Here is a 22,554-nt window from a genome sequence, read left to right as displayed (position 1 = left end):
TAGCTGGCCTCCAGAGACTAGGATCATAACCCCCAGACTCCATGGGATCATTGACTATCATGTAAAGAACATTGGATTTAAAGTCAGACCAGTCTGACTTCTAACCTCCTGCACATACTATCTTGTGAACCTGGGAAAGCTATTTATCCTCCTGAGCTTTAGTTTCCTTATCTGGGAACTGGAAATGATGATGATATCCACCCTGTAGGACACTCATAGAATGATAAATGCCATTTGCATAGTTCCTTAGAATTTTGCATTGTTCCTTAGAGCAAATTATACCTTTGACTATTATAAGCTCTTTATAGTTTAAAAGAGCTTTTGCAAACATGACTGTATGGGGTTTGCTCAGAGGCCCAATGAGGTATATAGAAGAGAAAAATTGTGCCAGAGAAGGAGAGAAGGGTGAAGGGAAGTATTTAAATTTCCCCATTATTCAACAAATACCAGCTAGGTGGCTGCTGTATTCAAACATTACATTACCTTTAGGGGTATAAGGTTGATCTTCATTTTTCTGAGTGAGGAACTATAGCTCCAAAAAATGATATAACTTGCACATGGTCATAGAAGCAATCATAAGCAGTGTCAGGATATAAATCAAGGTATGTGTGGCCCCCAGACACACCCATGATGGAGTGATTTGCCCCAAAGTCACAAGGCAGTAAGGGGTACAGCCAAGGAAGCCTCCAACCTTGGTCTTCCAGGAACAGGTCCAGTCATCTACCACCCCACCATGTGGGTTAAGCTTTCAAGTGAGTTGAATTCCAAATTCTAAGCAAGGATTGACTTATATAAGAGGTTAAAAAGCCAGAATCCTGGAGGCAGGAAATACCACCTTCTTTGATTAAACGTGGGAAATCTTCCCATTATGGATAAGATTTGCTGTCTACAGGAAACCTTCTCAGACATAAACTGATCCTATCTTGTAGCCAAAGTGGTTTGGAGGTGGCTTAACTAAAGAGACTTAAGAAGCAGACCCACCTACAAGGTAATCAATGGAAAGGGATCTCTGACTTTGGCAAGTGCAAGTCTACCAGGAAAGTCTAGGAGAATGATGGGTGTGGTTTCATGATAAGTACAATCAGAAGGTCTATCTGGATTCTGGAAAAGAGAAGGTGACTTGGAGCTAGAAAAATGGGGTTCAAATCTGGCTTCTTCACTGTTGGCTGAATCATTCAACTTCTTTGCAACTAAGCATCTTCATCTGTAAAATGGGGACAATAATGTCTTTTTTTTCTTTTTTCTTTTTTTTTGCTACCACAGGGTTGTTTGAGATTCTAAAGACATAATTGATGATTAAACTGTATTGTACAATATCTCTGATCTTCTTTTCTTAAGGAAAAGCCATGTAGAATAGTAAAAAGAATTGGTGAGTAAGAATATTTCTCTGTATCACCAGTACAACCCAGAGGAGAGAAGTACAGACTCTGATGGCTTTGGACAACCTGGTTGTTAGAAAAGTGCAGTGGATCCTGCTTGTGGTATGTGGTGTGTTTCACCAGGTTCTACCTTATGAACATAGTGATGAAGATGATGATGATGATAATGATGATGATGTTGATGGTGGTGGTGGTGGTGGTGGTGGTGGTGGTGACATAGTATTTTGCTATTTACAGCACACTTCCACATATGGTTCTTATTTTCAATTCACTGAGATGATCACGTACTCTCTTACTTTCTCAACTTTGTACAATGTTGTTACTGCTTCCTGGAACATCTCTTCCCTCTCGTTGCCAGGCTATTTATCCTTCAATATCAATTTAGATATCTCAAATATTCTCAGAGAAATAGTTCTTGGCCCACTCTACTTCCACCCGGGGTGAACAGGCTTTCTGAGTGTTTTCTAATCCTATAGTTCATGTTGTAATTGTCCGTTATGTGTCTGTATTTTCACATCCTCTTTCCACGAGACCCAGTGTTGGCTCTTGTTCATCTTTGGAATCCCAGGGCCTAGAACAAGGCTAGGCACGTGGATAGTGCTCAATAGATACTGCTGTATGAATGAGTGAATGAGCTTGACCTTAATGACAATTGAATGAGGAAGGTAGACAAGGCTAGAAGACACCTGAGAAGTGTTACAAGCCAATTCTCCACCTCAGATGATGGAACCAAAACCTAAGAGTTAAATAACAATACTGAAGGCATCCTGCCTATTCCTGGCAGAGCCACACTAGACACATGTTCTTTCTGCTTGTTCTCAGCCTGTGGTCTCTAAGCAATTTCAGATTGGTGTTAGATATTTTGCTACCTTGGTCTTGGGCTGGGAATATTCCAGATGGTAATCAAGATAATATAATGGAAAATACTGCAGCTACTTTGACGTCTCCCCTCTTTTTACCCTCTATATCCAATCAATCACCAAAACCTGTCACTCCAAAGACATTCTTGCATCAATTCCTTCCTCTCCATCCCTAATTATTCCATGACAAAAGCTTGACCCAATCTTGAGCCCAGACATTGCAAAGTTTTACTAATTGATCTCTTCTTCTGATGTGTCCTCTATGTGATATACATAACCCTTCAGTGGCTTCACATGAACTTTCAAGGTCTCCTATGGCCTTGAGATAAAGTCTAAATTCATGAACTTGGGTTACAAGCACCTTCATTGCATGGCCCCTAACTTCCACCATAGTTGTTATTTTCCCACCATTCCCAGGCTCACGCTCTTTTACAGTAACCTTGACCTGTACAGAGTTCCCAGTTCACACCAGGCTATTTCAGATCTCCATGCACGTGGTCATGCCACTCCCCCTACCAGGAATGCCTCTTCTCTTCCCCTCTGCTTCCCCATTTTTGCCTGACTCACTCTTACTCATCCTTCAACTGGGCTTGTCCTGGGCTGGACCAAGAGCTTACATAGCAACAGTTGCCCACCTCAAGGTCAGAAACCTGTTCTGCTGCATCTATATAGGTCCAACAGAGCTTTAGCAGGTGTTTAGCAAATGTATGTTGACTTAGACTTTACTTGGAGTCAAAAGAGGAGTTTTAATCTTACTAGCTGTGTGGTCTATGAGTATCATTTTCCTTCTTCCAACTTCAGTAGATATATATTGTGTAACTACTATGTGTAGACATAATATAAGGTTCAATTCCCCCTACTGTGAAATGGAGGAGGAAGAGGAATTACTTTAAATAAGTTTTGAGGTCCCTCAAATTCTAAATGATATAGTTCCCACGTCATTTCCACTGGCATAATATTGCACCATTGTAATATGGTGTAGTGTGTAAATGACAGGGTCAGTTGCAGCATACTGGTCAAGAAACTTGAAATCTGATGAAGAGGCTGTGAACAATTGGTTGGTGTTTTCTTAGAGAATCAGTTTTTTCACCTCAAAAACTAGCAGTAATAATAGGGCTATTCTTGGGCTAATGGGAAGATCAAGTGGGGTTCTGTGTGTAATGTGGTTTGTGGACTCTGATGCTCAGGGTAACTACAGAGAACGGCTATTAGAGGCCTGAGTGACTCAAATGAGCTGGGAGGTTCAACGTCTGATAATTGGTACAAGGTTATGGATATTGCAATCCCAGACTTACAGGGACTGGGTTTGAATTTAACATCTAAGGAAGTCCACTAGCCCAAAAGGCTGGAAATAGCTAGCTGCCTATAGTCATAGATCCCACAGGGGCTGAAGTCCCAAACTAGCCTTACCAGTGCCCATGCTTGGGACAGGGTTATCTGTCATGGCCAGGGGCTTGTGTCCCTTTGCTCTTGTCTCTGTGCTAGACAGAGAATTGTTCTGTTGGTTTTGTTTTTTTCTTTTAATGTTTTTAAAAATTTATTTCTGAGAGAGAGAGAGAGCGTGAGCATGAGCAGGGGAGGGTCAGAGAGAGAGGGAGATACAGAATCTGAAACAGCCTCCAGGCTCTGAGCTGGCAGTCAGCACAGAGCCTGATGCAGGGCTCGAACCCACGAACCGTGAGATCATGACCTGAGCCAAAGTTGGACGCTTAACCAACTGAGCCACCCAGGCGCCCCTGTTCTGTTGGTTTTTTAAAGTGGTGGTGTTTTACCCAATTCCCCTTTGTCCCCTCTTTGAGGAACATGTCCATTGCCTATTGGGCAAGGCTAGCCTGTTCTCCGAATGATAGCTTTGAGTTAGATGGACAGCCTTGATCAGCAGGATAGGGAAACAGCAGCTCTGCCACCTCCTCGTTGCTGCTGGGATGTGTTGCCATGGATACCAAATGCAGGGAAGCAAAAGAAGCAGAAGAAAAATAAAAGCTGTAGTATGCATGTATTTATGTGTTCGTGTGTGGCGTGTGCATGCCAGCACTCTCCTGTGTGACAGCCAGAGGAGGAAAGAAAGGTGGTCATTTCTGAGGAGGCCTGGAATTTTAACGGTTAGATTGAAATTGTCCAAGGTGGATTAACACCTCCACTGACTGCATTAGGTGGCCCCCTACATGATGCTACGTAGTCAGAACAGGCCTGAGAATCTTGGCACCTGTGTCTCGAGCTGTTCTTGTTCCTTACTGTTGGCCCCAATCCCCATAGGTGACAAGGAAGGCATTTCTTTTTTTTTTTTTTTTAAATTTTTAATGTTTTATTTATTTCTAGGAGAGAGAGAGGGAGAGACAGCGCGAGCAGGGGAGGGCCAGAGAGAGAGGGAGACACAGACTGAAACAGGCTCCAGGCTCTGAGCTGGCAGTCAGCACAGAGCCCGACGCGGGGCCCGAACCCACGAACCGCGAGATCATGACCTAAGCGAAAGTCGGACGCTTACCCGGCTAAGCCACCCAGGCGCCCCGGAAGGCATTTCTTAAGTGCCGTATGTAGCAGGCACTGTGCTAAGGCTCCTACATTTCTTTTTTTCCTTTTTGAGATTTTTAAAAAAGTTTATTTATTTATTCATTTATTTTGAGAGAGAGAGACAGAGGAGAGAGAATAGGGAGACTGAACAAGGGAGGGGCAGAGAGAGAAGGAGAGAGAGAGAATCCCAAGCAGGCCCTGTACTGGCAGTGGGGCCCAAACTCATGAACTGTGAGATCGTGACCTGAGCTGTAACCGAGTTGGATACTTAACCAACTGAGCTACTGAGGCGTCCCAAGGAAGGAGTTTTTAAAGTCTTTGTTCCTACACGGGAACTGCCATGGGATAAGCACTCAACACACGAATGGAAGGATGACGTGGCTGGCTAGCCCCTGTCAGGGCCCAGGAAGACCTGGAGGCATCACGGCTAGGGCCTCGGAGGGGGCTGCCAGCCCAGGTCTCTCTCACTCCATAACTTCGCCTCTTTCCACTTACCATGTTCATCTCACTCCGATGCTGTGGTCCGACTTGCCCGGCCTGAGAAGCTCATGCCTCTGGGGACAGTTAGAGGTGGGAGGGCCTCTCTCTGTGAGCCTGGCAGGGAGGAGGTGCCGATCCTGAGAGCACAGGCCTTTCAGGGCTAGAAGTGTGTGTCTGACATTGTGGGACGATGGGTCTAAAATGAAATGCAGGGGTGCCTAGGTGGCTCAGTCGCTTAAACTGACTCGTTGATGTCAGCTCAGGTCAAAATCTCATAGTTTGTGAGATAGAGCCCCACATTAGAGCTCTGTGCCGACCATGTGGAGCCTGCTTGGGATTCACTCTCTCCCTCTCTCTCTCTGCCCCTCCCCCACTAGCGCGCGCTCTCTCTCTCTCTCTCAAAATAAATAAACATTAAAAAAATAAAACTAAATGCTTCCTTCAGGAGCACAGAAAAAAAGATAATCATATCAAATGTTTTTAAAAAGTGATTTTAATCCTAGGAGGACAATAACCTGGCCTGTCACGGGTGTCACCAGAATCTAGTCCCAGCCCCAGTGCTAACCAGCTTTGTGACTTTGGACAAGTCTCTGCACCTCTCTGGGCTTCTGTATCCCCACCTCTAATGTGAGAGGGCTGGTATAAATGCCAGTCATGGTGCTCTGACGTCCCTTCCATGCTGGTCTTCTATGACTTTATCCCCAATTTCTTCTGGGTTAAATAGGCCAAAATTTTTCATGGTCCCAGCCTTCCTCAAAGCAGTTCTTCACAAGACAGCAGTATCCACAGAAGACCACCCGACCTGCTGTTCACAGGGCTTTCCTATGAGACTCCCATGGTCTTTGGGGCCATCTCTCTCTGCTCTTCCTCTTTCTCTGGGTGGGGACAGCCTGAGTACTCTTTGAAGAAGCACATATTATTAATGATAGTGACTTGTGTTTGCTCAAGGTTTGAGAGCGTACACAGGCATTAATATTATCAATCGCATAGCTGGGATGGGGTAGAGCAAAGAGCTTAGGTTCAACTTCAAAGTCAACACTTCTAACAACCCCACTTTACCTATGCCTTCAAAAGATCTATATAGGTTGAAGTTGGAATTAACCAACATTCATTAAACAAACCAAAAAGTTCTGTTTGGATTTGACTTAAAAAGAAAACAACAGAGCCCCTTCTCTTGTCCAGTCACTCAATTACTCAATTGCCACATATTTATGAAATGCTTACTATGCATAAGGCACTATTTTAGATAATATGGTTGGAAATCAGAATGAAATACAGTAGCTGCCCTCAAAGGACTTTGAAATCCAGAGGTAGCCAGATACAGGTCTGTATCAATGAGTGCAGTGTTATAAGTGCGAGAGCCATGGCACTTATGCACAATGTCAATCAGAAAGCCCATGGGTTTTGGGGGTTGAATCCTGGTTCTGAGTCCTGGCTTTGCCACTAACGAAGAGTCCTTGGGTAATAAAGCAAATCTTTCTGAACCTATTATGTTGTAGTAGTAATACCACATAGGATTATTATTGGAGTTTGTATGATACAATGCACATAAAGGACCCAGGACAGTGCCTGTCACATATGGGAAGTTAACATCTATCATTTGTTATTATTATTAATCATCAGCACTGTGGGAGGACAAAGTATGGCTTGGTTAATTCCACCTTGGCCAAGGAAGTACCATGTGAGCAGTGCCCTGAAGTATGACTAGGTCTTCCCTGGGTGGAATCTTGTTTTGGGGTGATGGGGTAAGTGTGGGACAGAGAGCATTTCAGGTAGAGCAAATGGTGTAAGCAAAAGGCCCAGAAGGTTTAGGTAGCCATGAGTAAGTTGGTGTGGCTGGTTGGTGGGGGAAGGGGGTGGAGCAGAAAATGGTGGCAGATTACAGTGGAAGGTAAGTTGGGGTCAGAGACTGTAAAGGACCTTGGGTGCCATGCTAAGGAAGTTAACCATGGTTCTGTAGCAAAGGAGAAACACCGGAAGTATGTAGGAAGTAGGGAAGACATCTGGCCCAGGGCAAAGATCTGGGCGCTGGCCCTACAGGTGTGATATATCCCACAGTGGGAATCCCAGAGGGTCCCCTCCAGCAGAGGGCATGGAAGGAGAGGAGGCAAACTGACCAGAATCCCAGGGAGCATCAATCTCCAGTGTCCAGCCAGACACAGGAATCACACCAAGCATGTCTTCCAGGGATCCCAGGGGTCTGGAGCCAGAGTGTGGAAAGAAGGAAGACAGCAGCAAAGGCCTAGGCCATTGGAAAACCTGCCTTGGAACGTGGCGTTTGGGGGAGGTTGTCCAACCTTGGGGCTGGCAGCCACTTGTATCCACAGGTTAGTTACCAGCTGCCCCATACTCCCATCAGAATTTCTCCATTAGTCTGCGTCTCTAACCTGAGATTTGACATTGACAGCATCACTCCCCCTCTCTAGGCCTCAGTATTTTCCATGCTCCATGTTGGTGGTCATGATGCCCTCTGAAGCTCTTCCTTGCATGGTGGTGGATGCCTTTTAAAGCTCTTATTGCTGATATTGCCTGTTGACCCTTTTGGGGGCGTTGGCCCTACCTGGGTGTGCTTGTCACTCTCATCACTAGGTCTCTGCCCCTGAAGTGAGGTGAGAAAGACACCAGTGAAGACTGTTTCTGGGAGACAGTCACCTGTAGGTGATTCCTGGTTGAGGGGTAATGGCTAGGATTGAGGAATTTCTGGAATTAGAACAAATTATAGCTAATGTACCTGGGATGGATTCCTACCTCTGTTTATGTAAAACAAGCTCCCTGGCTTCCCCAATTCCTTCCATCCTGATTTAACTTTTTTTTTTTTTCTCTCAGCTTTGCTTTTGGTCATTGGTTTTCCCACTTTGATCCATTCTTTGGCCTACAATTTAACAATGACAACAAAACCCAGAAGTCAACTGGCATGAGATACAAAGCCATTTCATGGGTGAAGAAAAAGAACCCACTGGATTCTTTCCCCCCCCCATAGACCGAACACAGATGAGGACCTGAGTAAGTAGCTGGTCTGCCTTTGGGTAGTAGCACATCCAGCTTTCATCCCGACCTCAGGTGTAGAGCTCAGGCCTCGAAATTGGTAAGAGGGAAAGAAACCATGGTAGGCTGGGCTCCTACGTCCCACCAGGAGCTACACATATGGAACTCATGGGAACGTCCCAACAGGCTGGTAAGGTAGATCTCATTATGTCCATTTTAAGTGTCTGGAAACTCAGTCTCGGGGATGCCACAGCTAATGGCCATGCCACCAGTGTTCAAACCCACGCCGGTCCAGGGTATCTATTCCCCACTCCCATGCCCCACCTCTAAATATCATATTCTTTGCCCAGTAGAAAGGCTTTTACCTCCAGAGCAAGCTATTCTTCAAGCCTCAGTTTCCTTATCTTTAAAATGATAATCAAAACTCTGGCTCTGAGCTCTTGCGTGGGTTTGAAAGAGATAATGAATGTGAAAGTGGTTTTTCAACTGTAAAGCAGTAGGCATGAGTTAGTCATTGTTTAATTTTATTATTCCCCGGGCAGGGAAGATGGAGTTTTAATGGTTCAACAGATAAGGTAATCTCTCCCATTTTTAAGGATTTCAGATGTGGAGAAAGGTGAATCTTCTACCCACCCCTGCAGAGTCCTTTTAGAATTTTCTCTATGGAATCGCTCAGTGCTATCTAGCCTCTGATGGGAAGGCTTCTCTAGGTGGGATATTTCCTTTTACTGGGAGATTCTTTGATTTAGTAAAAGAGTTTATCTACAACTCAGCCATCTCTCCCCACCTACTGCAGCAGATGGGGACCTTCTGAGTCAGTACATTGGGAGTCACTATAATCCCCATAATGATAGAGTCACTGCATAGCCCTGGCCCTGTAACCACCTTCAGGGACATTCTTAAAATTTCCCTGTATCACTATTTAACAAGAGCTGGACTCTGTATTTCAACATTCTCAGAGCCCCAGATAGAGCCTGGCTTATACTGGGGAATATGATTAACTGATATTTCTTCAGTCTGTCAGTCATCCAGTCTTTTTTATATTGAGTGCCTATACGTGTCCTGAACTGCGCCTTGGCCCAGGGATACCTTGGTGTGCAAAATGGAGGGGAGTAACAGTCCAGTGGAAAAGACAGAGGACGCAAATATCTGAGGATTATAAATATCAATTGCAAACTGATACAGCCTCTGAAGAAAAAGTCCCGAGAGCTAGAGAGCATGGATCAGCGGGGACTTCCTGTTCTGCCTATGAATGGGATCTGAAGCCTGGGTGTGCTGGTTGCAGAAGAGGCATCCCAGCCTGAAAGAGAGCATGTGCAAAGGCCCTAGAGTGGGGGTGGGGAGGGGGAGCTTGGTGCATGAGAGAACCTGAGCTAGACTGTGTGGCTTGAACCCGGAGGCAGGCAGAGAGGGGCCTCAGTCTGGTAAGGACTCTGGCCTTTATCCTCAGAGCCATGGGAAGCCATTGAGAAGTTTTATGCAGGGGAGTGACAAGACCACATGTGTGTCTTAAGGTCACTTGGGCTGCAGCGTGGAGAATGGATTGGAGCTGGGGCGAGCATGGAATCAGGGAGACTGGTTGGGATTATGAACTCCAGGAGCACGAAACCCCTCCGCTTCGCCCGACAGCCCGGCAGAGCGCTAGTGCTGTTTGAATCTTGGCTCTCCCACCAACTTAGCCGTGCGATCTCGGGCAAGTCACTCTGGCTTCCTGTTTTCACAATTTCCACATCTGTAAAATGGGGAAGAACCGTTTCCCTCGTTGGGCTAATTCTGTCCCCTTAATTGCATAAATTAGACACCAGTCAGGAGCCCTTTACAACACAGGCTGGGAGGAGGCACCCAAAGGAGGGGGCGTGGCTGCAGGGCAGGTGACCGCAGGCTTCCCCTGTCTTCCTTGTTCTTCCTGGACAGACTCGCTGAACAGCCTGCAGGCGTGCGGCTGGCTTCCTGAGCCCAGTCCTGACCATATAGAAACAGCAGCAGCGGGACCTCCCATTACTGACGGCACCAGCCACCCCTGCCTCCACCATCTGGAATGAGCTCCGTGAGCATCCATCTTTTCTTCGATGTCTGTGAGCTCCAGTTTTCCTACCTGTGAAACAAGCCTGTGTACATGTTTCGCTCCAGTCAATATTTGTTCAGTGCCGCTACGGTTCAGGCGCTGTGCTAGTTTCTGGGAACAGGAGACTGACCTATTTCCTGCCTTTGGGAGCTTTCCTATCTCATTGCATGAGAAGTTACGCGCATGAAGGTCCTTTTAAAATCCTAACACTGCTTATGTGTATAACAAGTGTAAAAGGGTAGTTGAATAGAAATCTGGAAATGCTGTTTTGGTGGCAGTACTGTTCCAAAGTAACCAGAATGGAGACAAGTCGGTTGGATTTGATGAGCCTTAGTTTCTACAAACGAAGGAATGAAGAACTTTGAGGCCGTCTTATTTTAAATGTTGTCATTCTATGATCTGTTCTGCAAAATCTGGATCCTCTTCCCAAATGCTGTGGAGGGCTTCCTTCAGGACTTCCTTTCTTCTTCTTGCAAAGAACCAACCTTTGCTTTTCACTTTGCGTCCCCTTCTCATATCTAATCCAGGAGTCCCAACTGCAAATGCTACAGTGGTTCTGGTGGGTAGTAGAACGTGGGAAGCAGGCAATAGGGAGAGGTAAGGACTGTGGCAAAACATAGGAGGTCTATTCCATTTAAAGAAGACTGCTGCTTTCCTGCTCCACACATTGCTTCATACAAAAATGCAAGATGGATCCAACTTCTGTTTTCCTTTAATTTTTTTAATGTTCATTTATTTTTGAGAGACAGAAGAAGAGAAGGAGACAGCATGCCCACAAGTGGGGGAGGGGCAGAGAGAGAGGGAGACACAGAATCTGAAGCAGCTCCGGGCTCTGAGCTGTCAGCACAGATCCCGACGTGGGGCTCGAACTCATGAACTGTGAGATCATGACCTGAGCTGAAGTCAGATGCTTAACTGACTGAGCCACCCAGGCGCCCCTGTTTTCCTTTAATATGCCTCTCAGTTTGGTCTTTTCTCTCCTTTCACCCTAATCACACTGTCTTCCAGGACTAGATGACAGTAGCCATCTCCTCTGTGGCCTTCCAGCTCACTGCCTTTCCAAGCTTTTTTTTTTTTTTTTATACAACCGTAATCCAGAAGAAGCTTCCCACCTCATCCTCTCTTCAAGGACCTGCAATGGCTCCCTGTGGACCCCCAACCCCGTTCACTTCCTTTTACCTAGTATTTACTGAACACACGTATCATGGCAAGCATTGCGCTGTAGGCAGTGGAGACAAAAAATAAATAAATAAATAAAAGAGTTACGATTAAAAAATTCTGTCACTTAAAAATTCTCACCGCCTCTGACAGAGGTTAACCTTTGTGTTTCAGACCTTAGAATCTGATGAGAATGACAAACTCTTCCCAGAAAGAACACCTGCAAACACATTTTCCACACACCCCGCAGAGCCAACCTTGACATTCCTCTGCTAAGCAGGGCAGGTCGAAAGTCTTCCCGGAGAAAGTATGACGCTTCGGTCTTAGTGTGACAGAGGGGCACAGAGAAGGGGGTGCTTCACTCTGGGTAGGGGAAGCCTTTATGGAGCAGATCTGATGCCACTTTGAAATTGCACAGGCCTGCATGTGAATCCAAATGCTTCTATTTACCAGATGTGTGCCAGGCACTCAGCTTCTCTGAGCCTCATTCACCTTGCCAGTGGAATGGGCATGATGCTCGTTTCACAGCGAGAGTGAAACAAGATGACAAATATGAAGCACCAGGTTGATGGTATCACTCAAAGTGTGCCGGTCACTTTCTCTGCCCCTTGGTCTATTTCAGGTTTCTTTATGCCTTTCTTCATACCATCTCCAAATGCAAGTTCACCTGGATCCTTCTGTTCTGCTGAGGAGACTCTTACTGCTCCCCAACCTCAGAGAGCCTTCTCTCTTTAGCTGTCTCCCTACACCCCACCCCTCCCTCTATGGATCCTTTCATTTTGCTCAGTTATGAACTGAAATCTTCCCCAGACTCCTCAGATTCCTCCCTCTTCTGGACGAGCCTGGAACCTCTCTGTGCCTGTCTGAGGGTGGCAGTGAAGGAAGAAGCTCTTTCATCTGAGTGTCCTTTACTGTGCATGGACCCTGGCAGGCCTGAAACATCAGGGGCCCTTCAACCCCTCTGTCAGCCCCCACATCCAGTCAGTCACCAAGTCCTCTCCAGTCTTTTGGCAAATGCTTTTTGTATTCAATGGCATTGACACTCCTCAAGTATCCACGCTTATTGATTCTCTCCGGTTCACAGCAAGGTCCTCCTTGGCCAACCTCCCAGTGGCCACTATCCCATTTCTAACCAGTCCTACACACTGGCACCAAATTTGAATTAGAGATGACTCTATCTCCCCATTTTTGTGTCCTGAGCAGACAGTATAGACCCTGGCTTGTGGTAGATTAAAGATGGCCACTGATTCTTCGCTCCTTGCTCCCATTGACAGGTGATATCTACTTCCCTTTCTCTTCAATTTGGACTCCTTTTAGAAACTTGGTAACCAACAGACTGTGGTGGAAACAATGTTGCATGACTTCTGAGACAAGTAATAAGAAGTCTGGCCACTTCCATCCAGTTCTCTTGGGAGTACTTTTTCTCAGAGTCCTGGGCTACCACATAGGGAGTCCCACTAGTCTGAAGTCATTGGGCTTTTGGAACACCCAAGCACATGGAGAAGCCACTGGCAGGGGCTCCAGTCAACAGGTCTGCTGAACTCCCGTAATGGCTAGAAGGCATTTGGGAAGCGGGTTTCTAGCACTCAGGTAACACCACGAATATCAGAGATGAACTGCCCTCCTGAGCCCTCTCCAAAATCCTGACACACAGAATCATGAGCAAAATAAAATTGTTCCAAGTTTGCAAGTTTTGGTGTAGCTTGTCATGCACCAATAGATAACCAGAACAGCGATCAAAAAGTAAAGAATTCATCAGCCATAGTGCTCTAATGGTGTCGCTGCCCGAATCAAGAGCTCTTAATGGCTCCTTATTTCCTGAAAAATAATATTTAGTGCTCTTAGTTGGCATTTACCCTCCTTCATACCTTGGCGACAGCCTGCTTTTCAGATCTTCTTTAGTCAGGTCCTCTTTCCATCTTTAGTTTGTTTGATGTTTTTCTAACTCTTTTTCCTTCATGTGCCCCATTCTTTCGTACTTACCTCTTCCTCCTCATGTGTGTGTGTATGTATATGCGTGCGTGTGGAGGGTGAGCACATAAGGAGGCATACAAACATGTTGTGTGGCCTACCCGGTATGAATCCCTACAGATCCTGGGTTGGGACTTGCCAGCACACATAATCTGGCACATTGTGTCTCCCAAGCCAGGTGTTCAAGCCCTTGAAGGGAGGAAGCGTATTTAGAAGAAGCACAGGCTTTGATGTCAGCTCAGATTTTGAATCATAATTGTGCCACTTACTGTGTGGCATTGGGCAAGATGCATAAACTCTCTGAGCTCAGTCTCCTCATTTAGAAACTAGAGACCTAATGAGAATGCACGTATAGGCCCGGCGCTGCTCACGCTCGGCTCACCACAGACCATTAATAATAACTGCTTGCTGCAGAGACACAGCAGAACAGTTGATCATCTTCCTGAAGCTCAACTGTTACTCTGTCAATGTTGGAGAGAACTCTTCCCCCATCAAAAATATATACAGTTAAAAAAAATAAAAACAAATTTTTTTAAAGGAACAAAGAACAAGAGCAGAGTGAAAAGGCACAATGGCGACCACCTGGCCAACCCCAGCTATATTAATCTGTGTGATCAGCCTGTCCCTGCTGGGGCCTCAGTCTTCTCATCTGTGAATTGAGTGGTGGGTACTGGAATCTAAGCTCTCCTCCAGCTCTGACATTCCAAGAGCATTAAAGAAAAAGGATGAATCACCCCTTCAAAATACCGATATGGGCTGGGCCCTCCCCCTGCGGTCCCCATCCAGCACAGCTAAGAGCTCTTAATACACAGCCAGCTTCCCGCTGCAGCTGCCACCAAACTTCAACCCCCTTTCCCAGGGGTCTCAGAAGCAAGACTGATAATGGACCCCTGGCCTTCTCCATCTCAACAGGGAATCAGATCCCGTTCCCAGACTCTGGGGGCCAGAGGGCCCTCCCCTGAGGGTGCCGGCTTTCGTGGACATTTGGCGTTCAGCATACATGTGCATGAAGTGTGGGGAGTGTTGGAGGGGCGGAAGGAAGGAATAAAGGGAAGAGTTGAAAATAGAGGGTTGATGATTGATTTCCTGCAATCCTGGTGGGAGGGCTGGAGTGGTGGAAACCTTGCCCTTCTCTTCCAGGAAGTAGAAAAAGTGGATGTGTCTGTATCTGTAAGAGTCCTAAGTCTCCATCCTGGGGAGGCACGGTCGCCCCCAGCAGCTGCATGAATTCGTAAGCACAGGCTGTCAAAGCCACAGAAGACACCGAGATCCATTTTCCTCCTTACAGGAGATAGACACTAGGTGACCGCAGAGGACAGTTTTCTTGCCTCTCTGCCCAGAGCTCTCTACTCCTTTCCGCGGTGATGCTATTATTAGTATTATCAACATTAATAATAATGGAGACGTAACCGGCTGTGCATTAGTCACAAGGTTCCAGGAGCCAGCACCTCCTTCCTTCTCTTCTGGGACTGCCTGGATCGCGTCCGGAGCGGCTTGGGGCCTGCCCTTTGGTCTGTGCGCGCGGTGGTCTGTCTACTGCCCGGCACGTCTGCAGCAGCCCGGGTCCTCGCAGCTCACACCAGCTCTGGCTCTGAAAGCCGAGAAGCTCGCCGGCTGCGAGCGGGTTTTCCAAGTGGGCAGGGGTGGGGAGGAGGGGCGCGGGCGGGCGGGCGGAGGGAGGAGGGGGCGTCGCGGAGGGGAAGACCTCGCATTGTAATCCAATGACATTGCCAACGTGGGGGTGGGGGCGCTGGCCTCGGCGCGCTCTCCGAGTTTTGGCTGCCCGCCCAGCTGGGAATAACTCTCTTCGCATAATTCGCGTGTTTACCAGGCATGAAAATTCTTGCTTTCGGCTCCCCCCCCCCCCCCCACCGCCCCGTAAGCCCCCTCCCCTTCCCCCTCCCCACCACCTCCGCCCCTCGCGAGTGAAACTCTGTCTAAAAAAATATTGGCCCGGGGCACAGAAGTTTTGCATAAATTCATAAGTGATGAATGGCTGATTTTAACGTTATTTGGGTATTTGTCAGAACTTAACAAATATACATGGGGACGGCGGTTCATAAACTTAAACATCTCAATATCCCCTTTCTTCTGGAAATAAATTACGTTTGTTTGCCGGGCTTGGAGTCTTAAGGTAGCCGACATTAGGAATATTTTAAAAGCCATCATCCATCGACCATGTCTCCCAGGCGCCAGGAAGATTAAATGAAAGAATCATAAGATGGAGGTCTTTAACTTTTAATCCTTTTACAATGAAGCCTCAGATAGTCGCGGGGGCAGGGTGCCCTCTCTGGGGGGAATAATGCCGTTATTCCTCGGCTCTCAGTTAATGAATACCCTCCCGTCTGTCCCACGGCGGACGCAGGCAGCGCCGGGGTGGGGGCTCCGGCTCCCGGGCCAGGCTATTGAAATGCGGAGCCACCGAGGCTGCGTCGGGAGGGAAGAAAGCGCCCGGCTGGAGGGACAGGGCGGGCGGGGCCGGGGGCATTGAGGCTGCGCTGGGGACCCGGCGCAGGTTTGAAATAATTAGCATAGATTCGCCGGGACTCCGGTCCCGGGGTGGGGATGGGATGGATGCGGGGGGGGGGGCGGGGAGGGGCGCCGGGAAGGAGGCGCGGGGAGGTGGCAGGGGGGTGGGGAGCGAGCAAAGGAGAGCGACTTTGGAGTCCAAGATAAATAAAGGGAGCGCGGAGCAGTGTCAGGAAGCCGGCCCACGTGGAGCTGCGCGGACGGGCGCCACCGCGGACGCAGGCGGAGGGACGCACGCGAGTCGAGCGCCAGCCCCAAGAAGTTGGCTTTTTAAGGGGGTGGGCTGAGGGCGATATTTATGCACGTTGCTTTAAGGGTAAAGCGTCTTCTGCCCCCCTCTCTAACCCAAAAGTTCAAAGATCCCGATTCTGATGGCTCCTCCCTCCCCACCCCCAAGCAGACGAAGTGTCCGCAGCGGGGGGCGCGTTCCCAACTGCAGATCCTAGTGCTGGCGTTTTTCACCCAAATTCAGAGCCCTCCGAAATCCCGACTTTCAGAGTCCTCCTTAGGTCCTGGGGGAGGAGGGAGGCGAGTGTCAAGTCTCTCAGCCATCCTCAAGCAATTCCGGCCGGCCTAGGCCCTGGGGTTTTGGGGGTTCAGACCTGCAAGATCTCGGAGCCTGAGTGTTAATTCCGAAGGACCTGGTCGCCTTCAGCTTACATCACCGTAGCTTCCGGGCGTGCAAAGGGTTAACACGGACTGGTTATTGATGTGGGGGGGGGCGGTGCGAGGCGGGAGGGGTGGCGGGATCTGGGTGGGCGCGCTCTGATCTCCCCCCCCATTCCTCGGGGGTCAAGTTTCAGCGGCACTCCGCCCCCAGGGTAGGTGTGAAAGACACGTGTCCCCATTGTGAAGGGCCTGTCAGGCAGGACAAAGCGGCCGCCCATCCTCCCCCCCCCACCCCCGCCCCTCGGCCCAGCCTGGGGTCAGCTCCAGGGGGCCGGCTGGGTGTCGAGGTCAGGACGGCCCGAGCTTTGGTGACATAGGGAGAAAAAGCTGGGAGACAGGGCAGAGGCCACGTGATGCTCAAGCGAGGGGTTTGAGAATACCCCCCCCCCCCATGAAAAACCGAGTGGTCATCCCCATCACACCAGAAGAGGGGATGAGCCCCTTCTCCCAACAGGCGTAGTAAGCACAGCGGCACCCCTACCCGCCCCCTGCAGCCCCCACACCCCCCATCAATCACCAACACAGAGAATCGCAGTGTCGAGCGCAGTCGGTTTTAGTGGTTTTCTTTAATCCTGCTCTGCCCTTCTTTCTCATTTACTACACGGGATATTATAAAGAATAAATAGCAGATACTCTTAATTTACAATGATTAGTCATTCCATTTGTTCTCTATATTTACAATAACTGTAAAATAACATTGAACTCTATAGCTTCTTCGAGGTCCAAGGAAAACCAAAACACTTTCCGAAGAATGGAAAATAGCTTTTTAAAAGTCCTTCTACAAAAGTTCTCCCCTCTCTTTGTACTTTAAGAAAAAATAACTTTTCCCCCCTGCTTCGCCATGCGAAGGGCACTGGAATATAAATAGCAGGTTAACATTATTAGCAACAACCAGAATAAGTCTCTCTTTTCTCTGTTCTTTTTTTTCCTTTTGCTTATTTTTTTTTTAAAAATACAGTAGAAGCCGGTAACTTTTAACGTATAATACTGACCTTTTAATAAGTAAATTAAAACTGGGACCGTATATACACACATATACATTCCTACACAGTTAAACAGTGCATTACATGAACCAGAAAGCTAGGTCTCTGTAGCCAGAAAAAAAAAAAAAAAGTTCATTGACTCCCCTCTTGAGAGGGTGGTGGACTGGTTGGAGACGGTGCGGGGGGCGGGGAGGACGTCGGACGTCGGTGGGGTTTCATCAGTTGTCCGGGCGCTGGAAGGGCACCCCGAGTCCTAACACGAGCACTTGCACTCGGAAATGATGGGGTACTGGATGGGAATCCAGCCGCAGCGCTGGCCCCCGCGCCGCTGACAGCGCCACCGCAGCACCGTGAGGTGCACGGACTTGGACGGCTTGCACACCATGCCCTCGGGCACGGAGCACGAGCGTTTACTGAAGCAGCTGCCCACCTTCACGTAGCGCGGCCAAAAGCGGCTGCCCAGGTCGTTCCACGCGTACAGCACCGGGCAGAAGGTCTGCGACCACAGCCACATCTGTAACTTCCTCCGCAGCTTCTTGCTCAGGCGCTGCTTCTTGCCCGGGGCCAAGCCCTCGGAGAACTCCAGCCCTTTGATCTCGCTCGGCATGGCCCCCGACGGCCGCTGCCGCAGCAGCTGGTCCAGCTCGGCCAGGTCCTCGGCGCCCCCGGCCGCCCCCCCGCCCCCGCCGGGCCGGTCCTCGGGGGGCGAGGTGGCCATGAAGCCCGGATCGTAGTGGCCCCCGAGCAGCGAGCGCAACAGCGTCTCGTTCAGATCCTTCTCTTTAGGGTCAAAGATAGGGTCCGGGTGTTCGATGAGGTCCACCAAGGGCAGGTTGTCGCTGGGAGCCGGGCGGATGTGCAGATAGTGCTGGCCGCCGGCCGGTGCCGCCCGCAGCCCCAGGACCACCACCAGGGCGTAGAGGGTGACCCCCAGGCTGGGGCAGCGCTCCATGCCTCCGGCGCGCGCCCGGGGCTGCTGCTTCGTCCCGCGTCCCCGGAGGAGAGCACGCCGAGCCCGCGGCGCCGCGGCGCTGCCCCGTCTCTCCGGAGGCGGCTCACCCGAGGCTGGGCAGGCGCAGGGCCGGCAGCATGAGTCGCCGGGAGAGCCCTTCGCGCAGCGCCGGCTCCCACCGGGGCGGAAAGAAGGCGCACAAGTTGGCCGCAACTCCTCTCCCGGGTCTATTCGGGCAGGCGGCCGCGGCGGGGCATCCGAAATCACTCCAGGGCGACGGCGGGCGCGGGGGGCGCCGGCTCCTCGCTGCCTTCCCGGGCCGGCGGCGGCGCAGGGCGCGTGGACGAGCCGCTCTCCCCTCCTCCTCCTCCTCCCGCTGCTCGTCGTCCTGTGCAGCGCCGCTGGCCCAGCGGGTCCCAGGGGCACTTCCCTCCGCCTGCTCGGGGCTCCGCGGCCGGCTCTGCCCGGCGGACTCCAGCGGCGGCGGCGGCGGCGGCGTCCGCGCACGTTGGCACCGGTTTGTCTGTCTCGAAGGGTCCAAGCCTTTAAATTTCCTGCACTTTCAGCTCCATCACCATGGAAACCACTGACTCTCTCGGCGTTGCCCCCTCCCCCTTCATTCCCCCAACAACAACCCCACCCCCCACTTCTCCACCCCCGAGGAGCTGGAGCGGCACAGGCTCGGGGGGAAGCCGCCTGCGCTCGCCGCGGCGGCGGCTTCGGCAGCGCCCAGGGCTGCGCCCCGCCGGACCCAGATGCCCCGGGAAGCCGACAGTCCGGCTGCCCGCCGGAGCTCACAGGCGGCGGCGGCGGCGGCGGCGGCAGCGGCGGTGGCGGCGGCGGTGGCGCTTGGCAGGTCTCCGCGCAATTTTCTCTCTCCCCCACCACCCACCCCCCTTCTCCTCCTCCAGCGAAATGCACCGCCCCCCTCCTTTCTCCTGGAGCAATGCGACTGGGGCTCCAGGCGCCCCGCCAGGGCCAGTCCTGGGTAAAGCTCGCGGCGGCGCTGGAGCCGGGCTGGAGGGTGCAGGGCCGGTTTTGGGGGGTGCTCGAGGTGGGGCTCTGAGGGTTCTCACTAGCTGGGTGCTTTGCACTGGGAGGGGAACAGCGGGGAGGTGCTGGGGGCTCGTTTCTCCGTGCAGTCCGGCGCAAGGAATTTCTCCATGTGCACGGAGCTTTTCCCCCGGGCGCGTCTCTCCTTCCTCTCTCCCAAGCTTGGTCTAAGTCCCCTCCCCCTCCCCCCAGCGCGTGTGTACACACACACACACACACACACACACACACACACACACACTTTGAGCAGGAGAGTTCGAGAGCCGCAGCGTTGCGCAGCGTGATGTAATTCCTAGGAAGCACTCCGGCCTGTCTGTTAATCGGGCCCACTAGGGGGGTCCGCTCCTCACCCTCCTCCTCCTCCTCCTTGGCCGAGTCCTGCACCCTGAGTGGCCGAGCTGCAGGGGCGCGTCCGGCTCGCCTGCGGCTCCCCTAGGCGGCCGGGTTCCGCGCGGCTGCCGCTCGGCTCCCTGGGGGCGGCGCGCCCTCTGCTGGCGCCCGACAAGTCCTGCAGCTGGCGCTGGCGGGGGGCGGCCCTGCGAGGTGGGTTTGTCTGCTGTCCACCGGTGCCCAAGCTCAGCTTCTGCTTCTGTGACCCTGTCACTGTGGGTGCGTGCGTGCGTGTGTGTTTGCGCGCGCGCGCGCGCTGCTGGCCCTGTTCTGGTTCCGTATGTTCCCTCCAAGGCCTCTGGGCCCTCAATGTAAACTTCCTGAGATTCCTCCTGACCCCACCCCCCCCCGAAATGTCGCAAGAATATACTGCACCTTTTGCTTCCGCTAAATCTGCCTCGGTGGGCAAGAGTGGAGACCTAAAACTTAAGAAAGATGAACTGGCAGTAGGGGGACCTGAGTCCTGGCTGGGGTCTGCTCACATAGGTCAACCTCCGACAAGTCACTTTTGTGGCACCATATACCTTACTTTCTGCATTAGTGACACAACTACCTTCCTCTTCCAGTTCTGCCTTTCCATGATCCTAAAAACCTGCATGATGCTTTCTAGAAAGGAAGAGAACTTCCCAAAGCAGTGTCTCTTTGATGGGAGATGGATGTTGAAATGACACTTCCGGTTAATTTTCCCTTGGATGAGGAACTGAATCTAAGGTTTAAAACTCAAACTTGGTTTCCTGTGTGGTGGATGTGATTGGGGTCTGGAAAAAGCTGGAGAAGAAAGGCTTGGAGTAGATGACTCAAGTATTTACCAGCATTCCATGGAGTATCATTAGGAGGTCTCCTGACAGCCTAAATCACTCTACTTTCCCCGAAGATCTGTTTTTTCCTTTCAACCTGTGTCATCATATGCCCCGCCCCCCCCCCCCCCATGAATTTATCAGCTGTCTAAGGAAGAAAACCTACTTTGTTTCACAACAGTCTTTCTGCAAAACCTCAGCAGTTGGGAGGGATGGGCAATTTCAGCTGAAAGCATTTTCTTAAACGTTCTCCAACTTTGGAGCCTGCAAACACACACACACACACACACACACACACACACACACACACACACAATGACACATGGATACTGGAGATAAGAACAACCCAATGGTTGTTTGAATTAATTCTGACATGATGTGCCCTTGGAGCCTGGCACAGGGTAGGCTCTTAAACCATAATCTCTTTCGCTCAGGTGTGCAGTATGGGGGCTTGGTGCTGGCTTGTTTCCTCAGGAAGATGAAATGGTTTCCAGAGCAATTTTGTCATGGCTGTGAACTGGTTACTAACTGGTTAAAGAAGTTCTCAGTGGAGAGTTCAAAAGCTAAGTCCTAGCTCAGTCTTCCTCAGATGGCGGGTTCCAATTTAGCGAGATTTTATTGTGCTTTTTTCTGTTTCATCAATCCCCTCCCCTTCGGATCACCTATTTTTGTTTGAAAACCAACCCATTTCCTTCAGTCCTTTATTTAGGTTGGGTGGATTTGACTGAACAGCAAAAAAAAGTGCCCTCAGGAATGAAAAGCAAACCATGTCAGATGAAGAATCGGATGACCAGGCTATAGAGTGTCCACTGGGTGAAAACTACAAGGAGAAGCACAAAAGGGAGAAACTCAGTCTATTGCCACCCTTCTAGACTTTTGCAGTCCAATTAAGGGAGTTGGGCAAGCATTTGAACAAAACATTAAAAAAATGTCGGAGGGGCACCCGGGTGGCTAGATCGATTGAGCATCTGACTTTGGCTCAGGGCATGATTTCACCGTTCATGGGTTCGAGCCCCACATCAGGCTCACTGCTTGTCTGCCTGTCAATGCAGAGCCTGCTTCTGATTCTCTGCCCCCTCTTTCTGCCTCTCCCCACCTCTCAAAAAGAAATTTAACAAACATTAAATTAGGGAACTCAACAACTGGCCTATGTTGATGCTTTTGTGACTCTGTTGAAGAAAGCACTTGGCAAACAGCACAAAGTGGGTTGTAGTTCTTCAAAAGGAAGTTGTGGGGAGGGAGACAGACCTGTAGCGAGAGGGATGAGTCTAAGCTCAGCTTTCTGGGCAGGTCCTCGCCCTGGGAGGTGTTTGGACTTTTGTGGATTGGCTGGGGACTCAGGCAGACTAGTGGGAAGAGCCTAGTGAATGGGGAGTGTAGATCCATTCTTGGCTATTTGCATCTCATGATTTCCTAGTCTGGGCAAAGAAAACCTAAGTGCTCCTCTGAACAATTGCTTCAGCAATTCTAGGTCAAGGTAAGAGGACCCTGAGGGTGCTTTTCTGCATCTTTTCCTATTTCCAGCTGTTCGAAGCACAAGCCTAAGAACAATTCAACAGTTTTCTTGCTTCATTGGCCCTGGAAACATAGACTTGAGGCAGCCATGGGTGATCTGCAAAGGACATGGGGCTTGATATCAAAAAATCTGCAGCCTTCCAGCTTTGGGAACTTGACTGTCACTTTACCTCCCTGGGGCTCCTTGACACTGAGAGGTCAGGGGACCATGAAGTACCGTAAAGGAGACAGGAGAGGTTTTTAGGCCTGGCATCATC

At 50.1% G+C, this 22,554-nt stretch overlaps 1 protein-coding gene across 1 annotated transcript; it reads right to left on the bottom strand.

The window, feature by feature from the left end:
* Nucleotides 1–17,144: 17,144 nt before the first annotated feature.
* NOG (noggin) lies at nt 17,145–19,130 on the bottom strand. Its single transcript, XM_039241125.1, has one exon. The coding sequence runs from the start codon at nt 18,540–18,542 to the stop codon at nt 17,844–17,846; it is 699 nt and encodes a 232-aa protein (XP_039097056.1). The 5' UTR covers nt 18,543–19,130; the 3' UTR covers nt 17,145–17,843.
* Between the last annotated feature and the right edge of the window lie 3,424 nt (nt 19,131–22,554).

This window comes from Hyaena hyaena, unplaced genomic scaffold (assembly GCF_003009895.1).
Source record: "Hyaena hyaena isolate Hyena2069 unplaced genomic scaffold, ASM300989v1 scaffold_189, whole genome shotgun sequence".
Lineage (NCBI taxonomy): Eukaryota > Metazoa > Chordata > Mammalia > Carnivora > Hyaenidae > Hyaena > Hyaena hyaena.
This window is presented reverse-complemented; position numbering and strand designations above follow the sequence as displayed.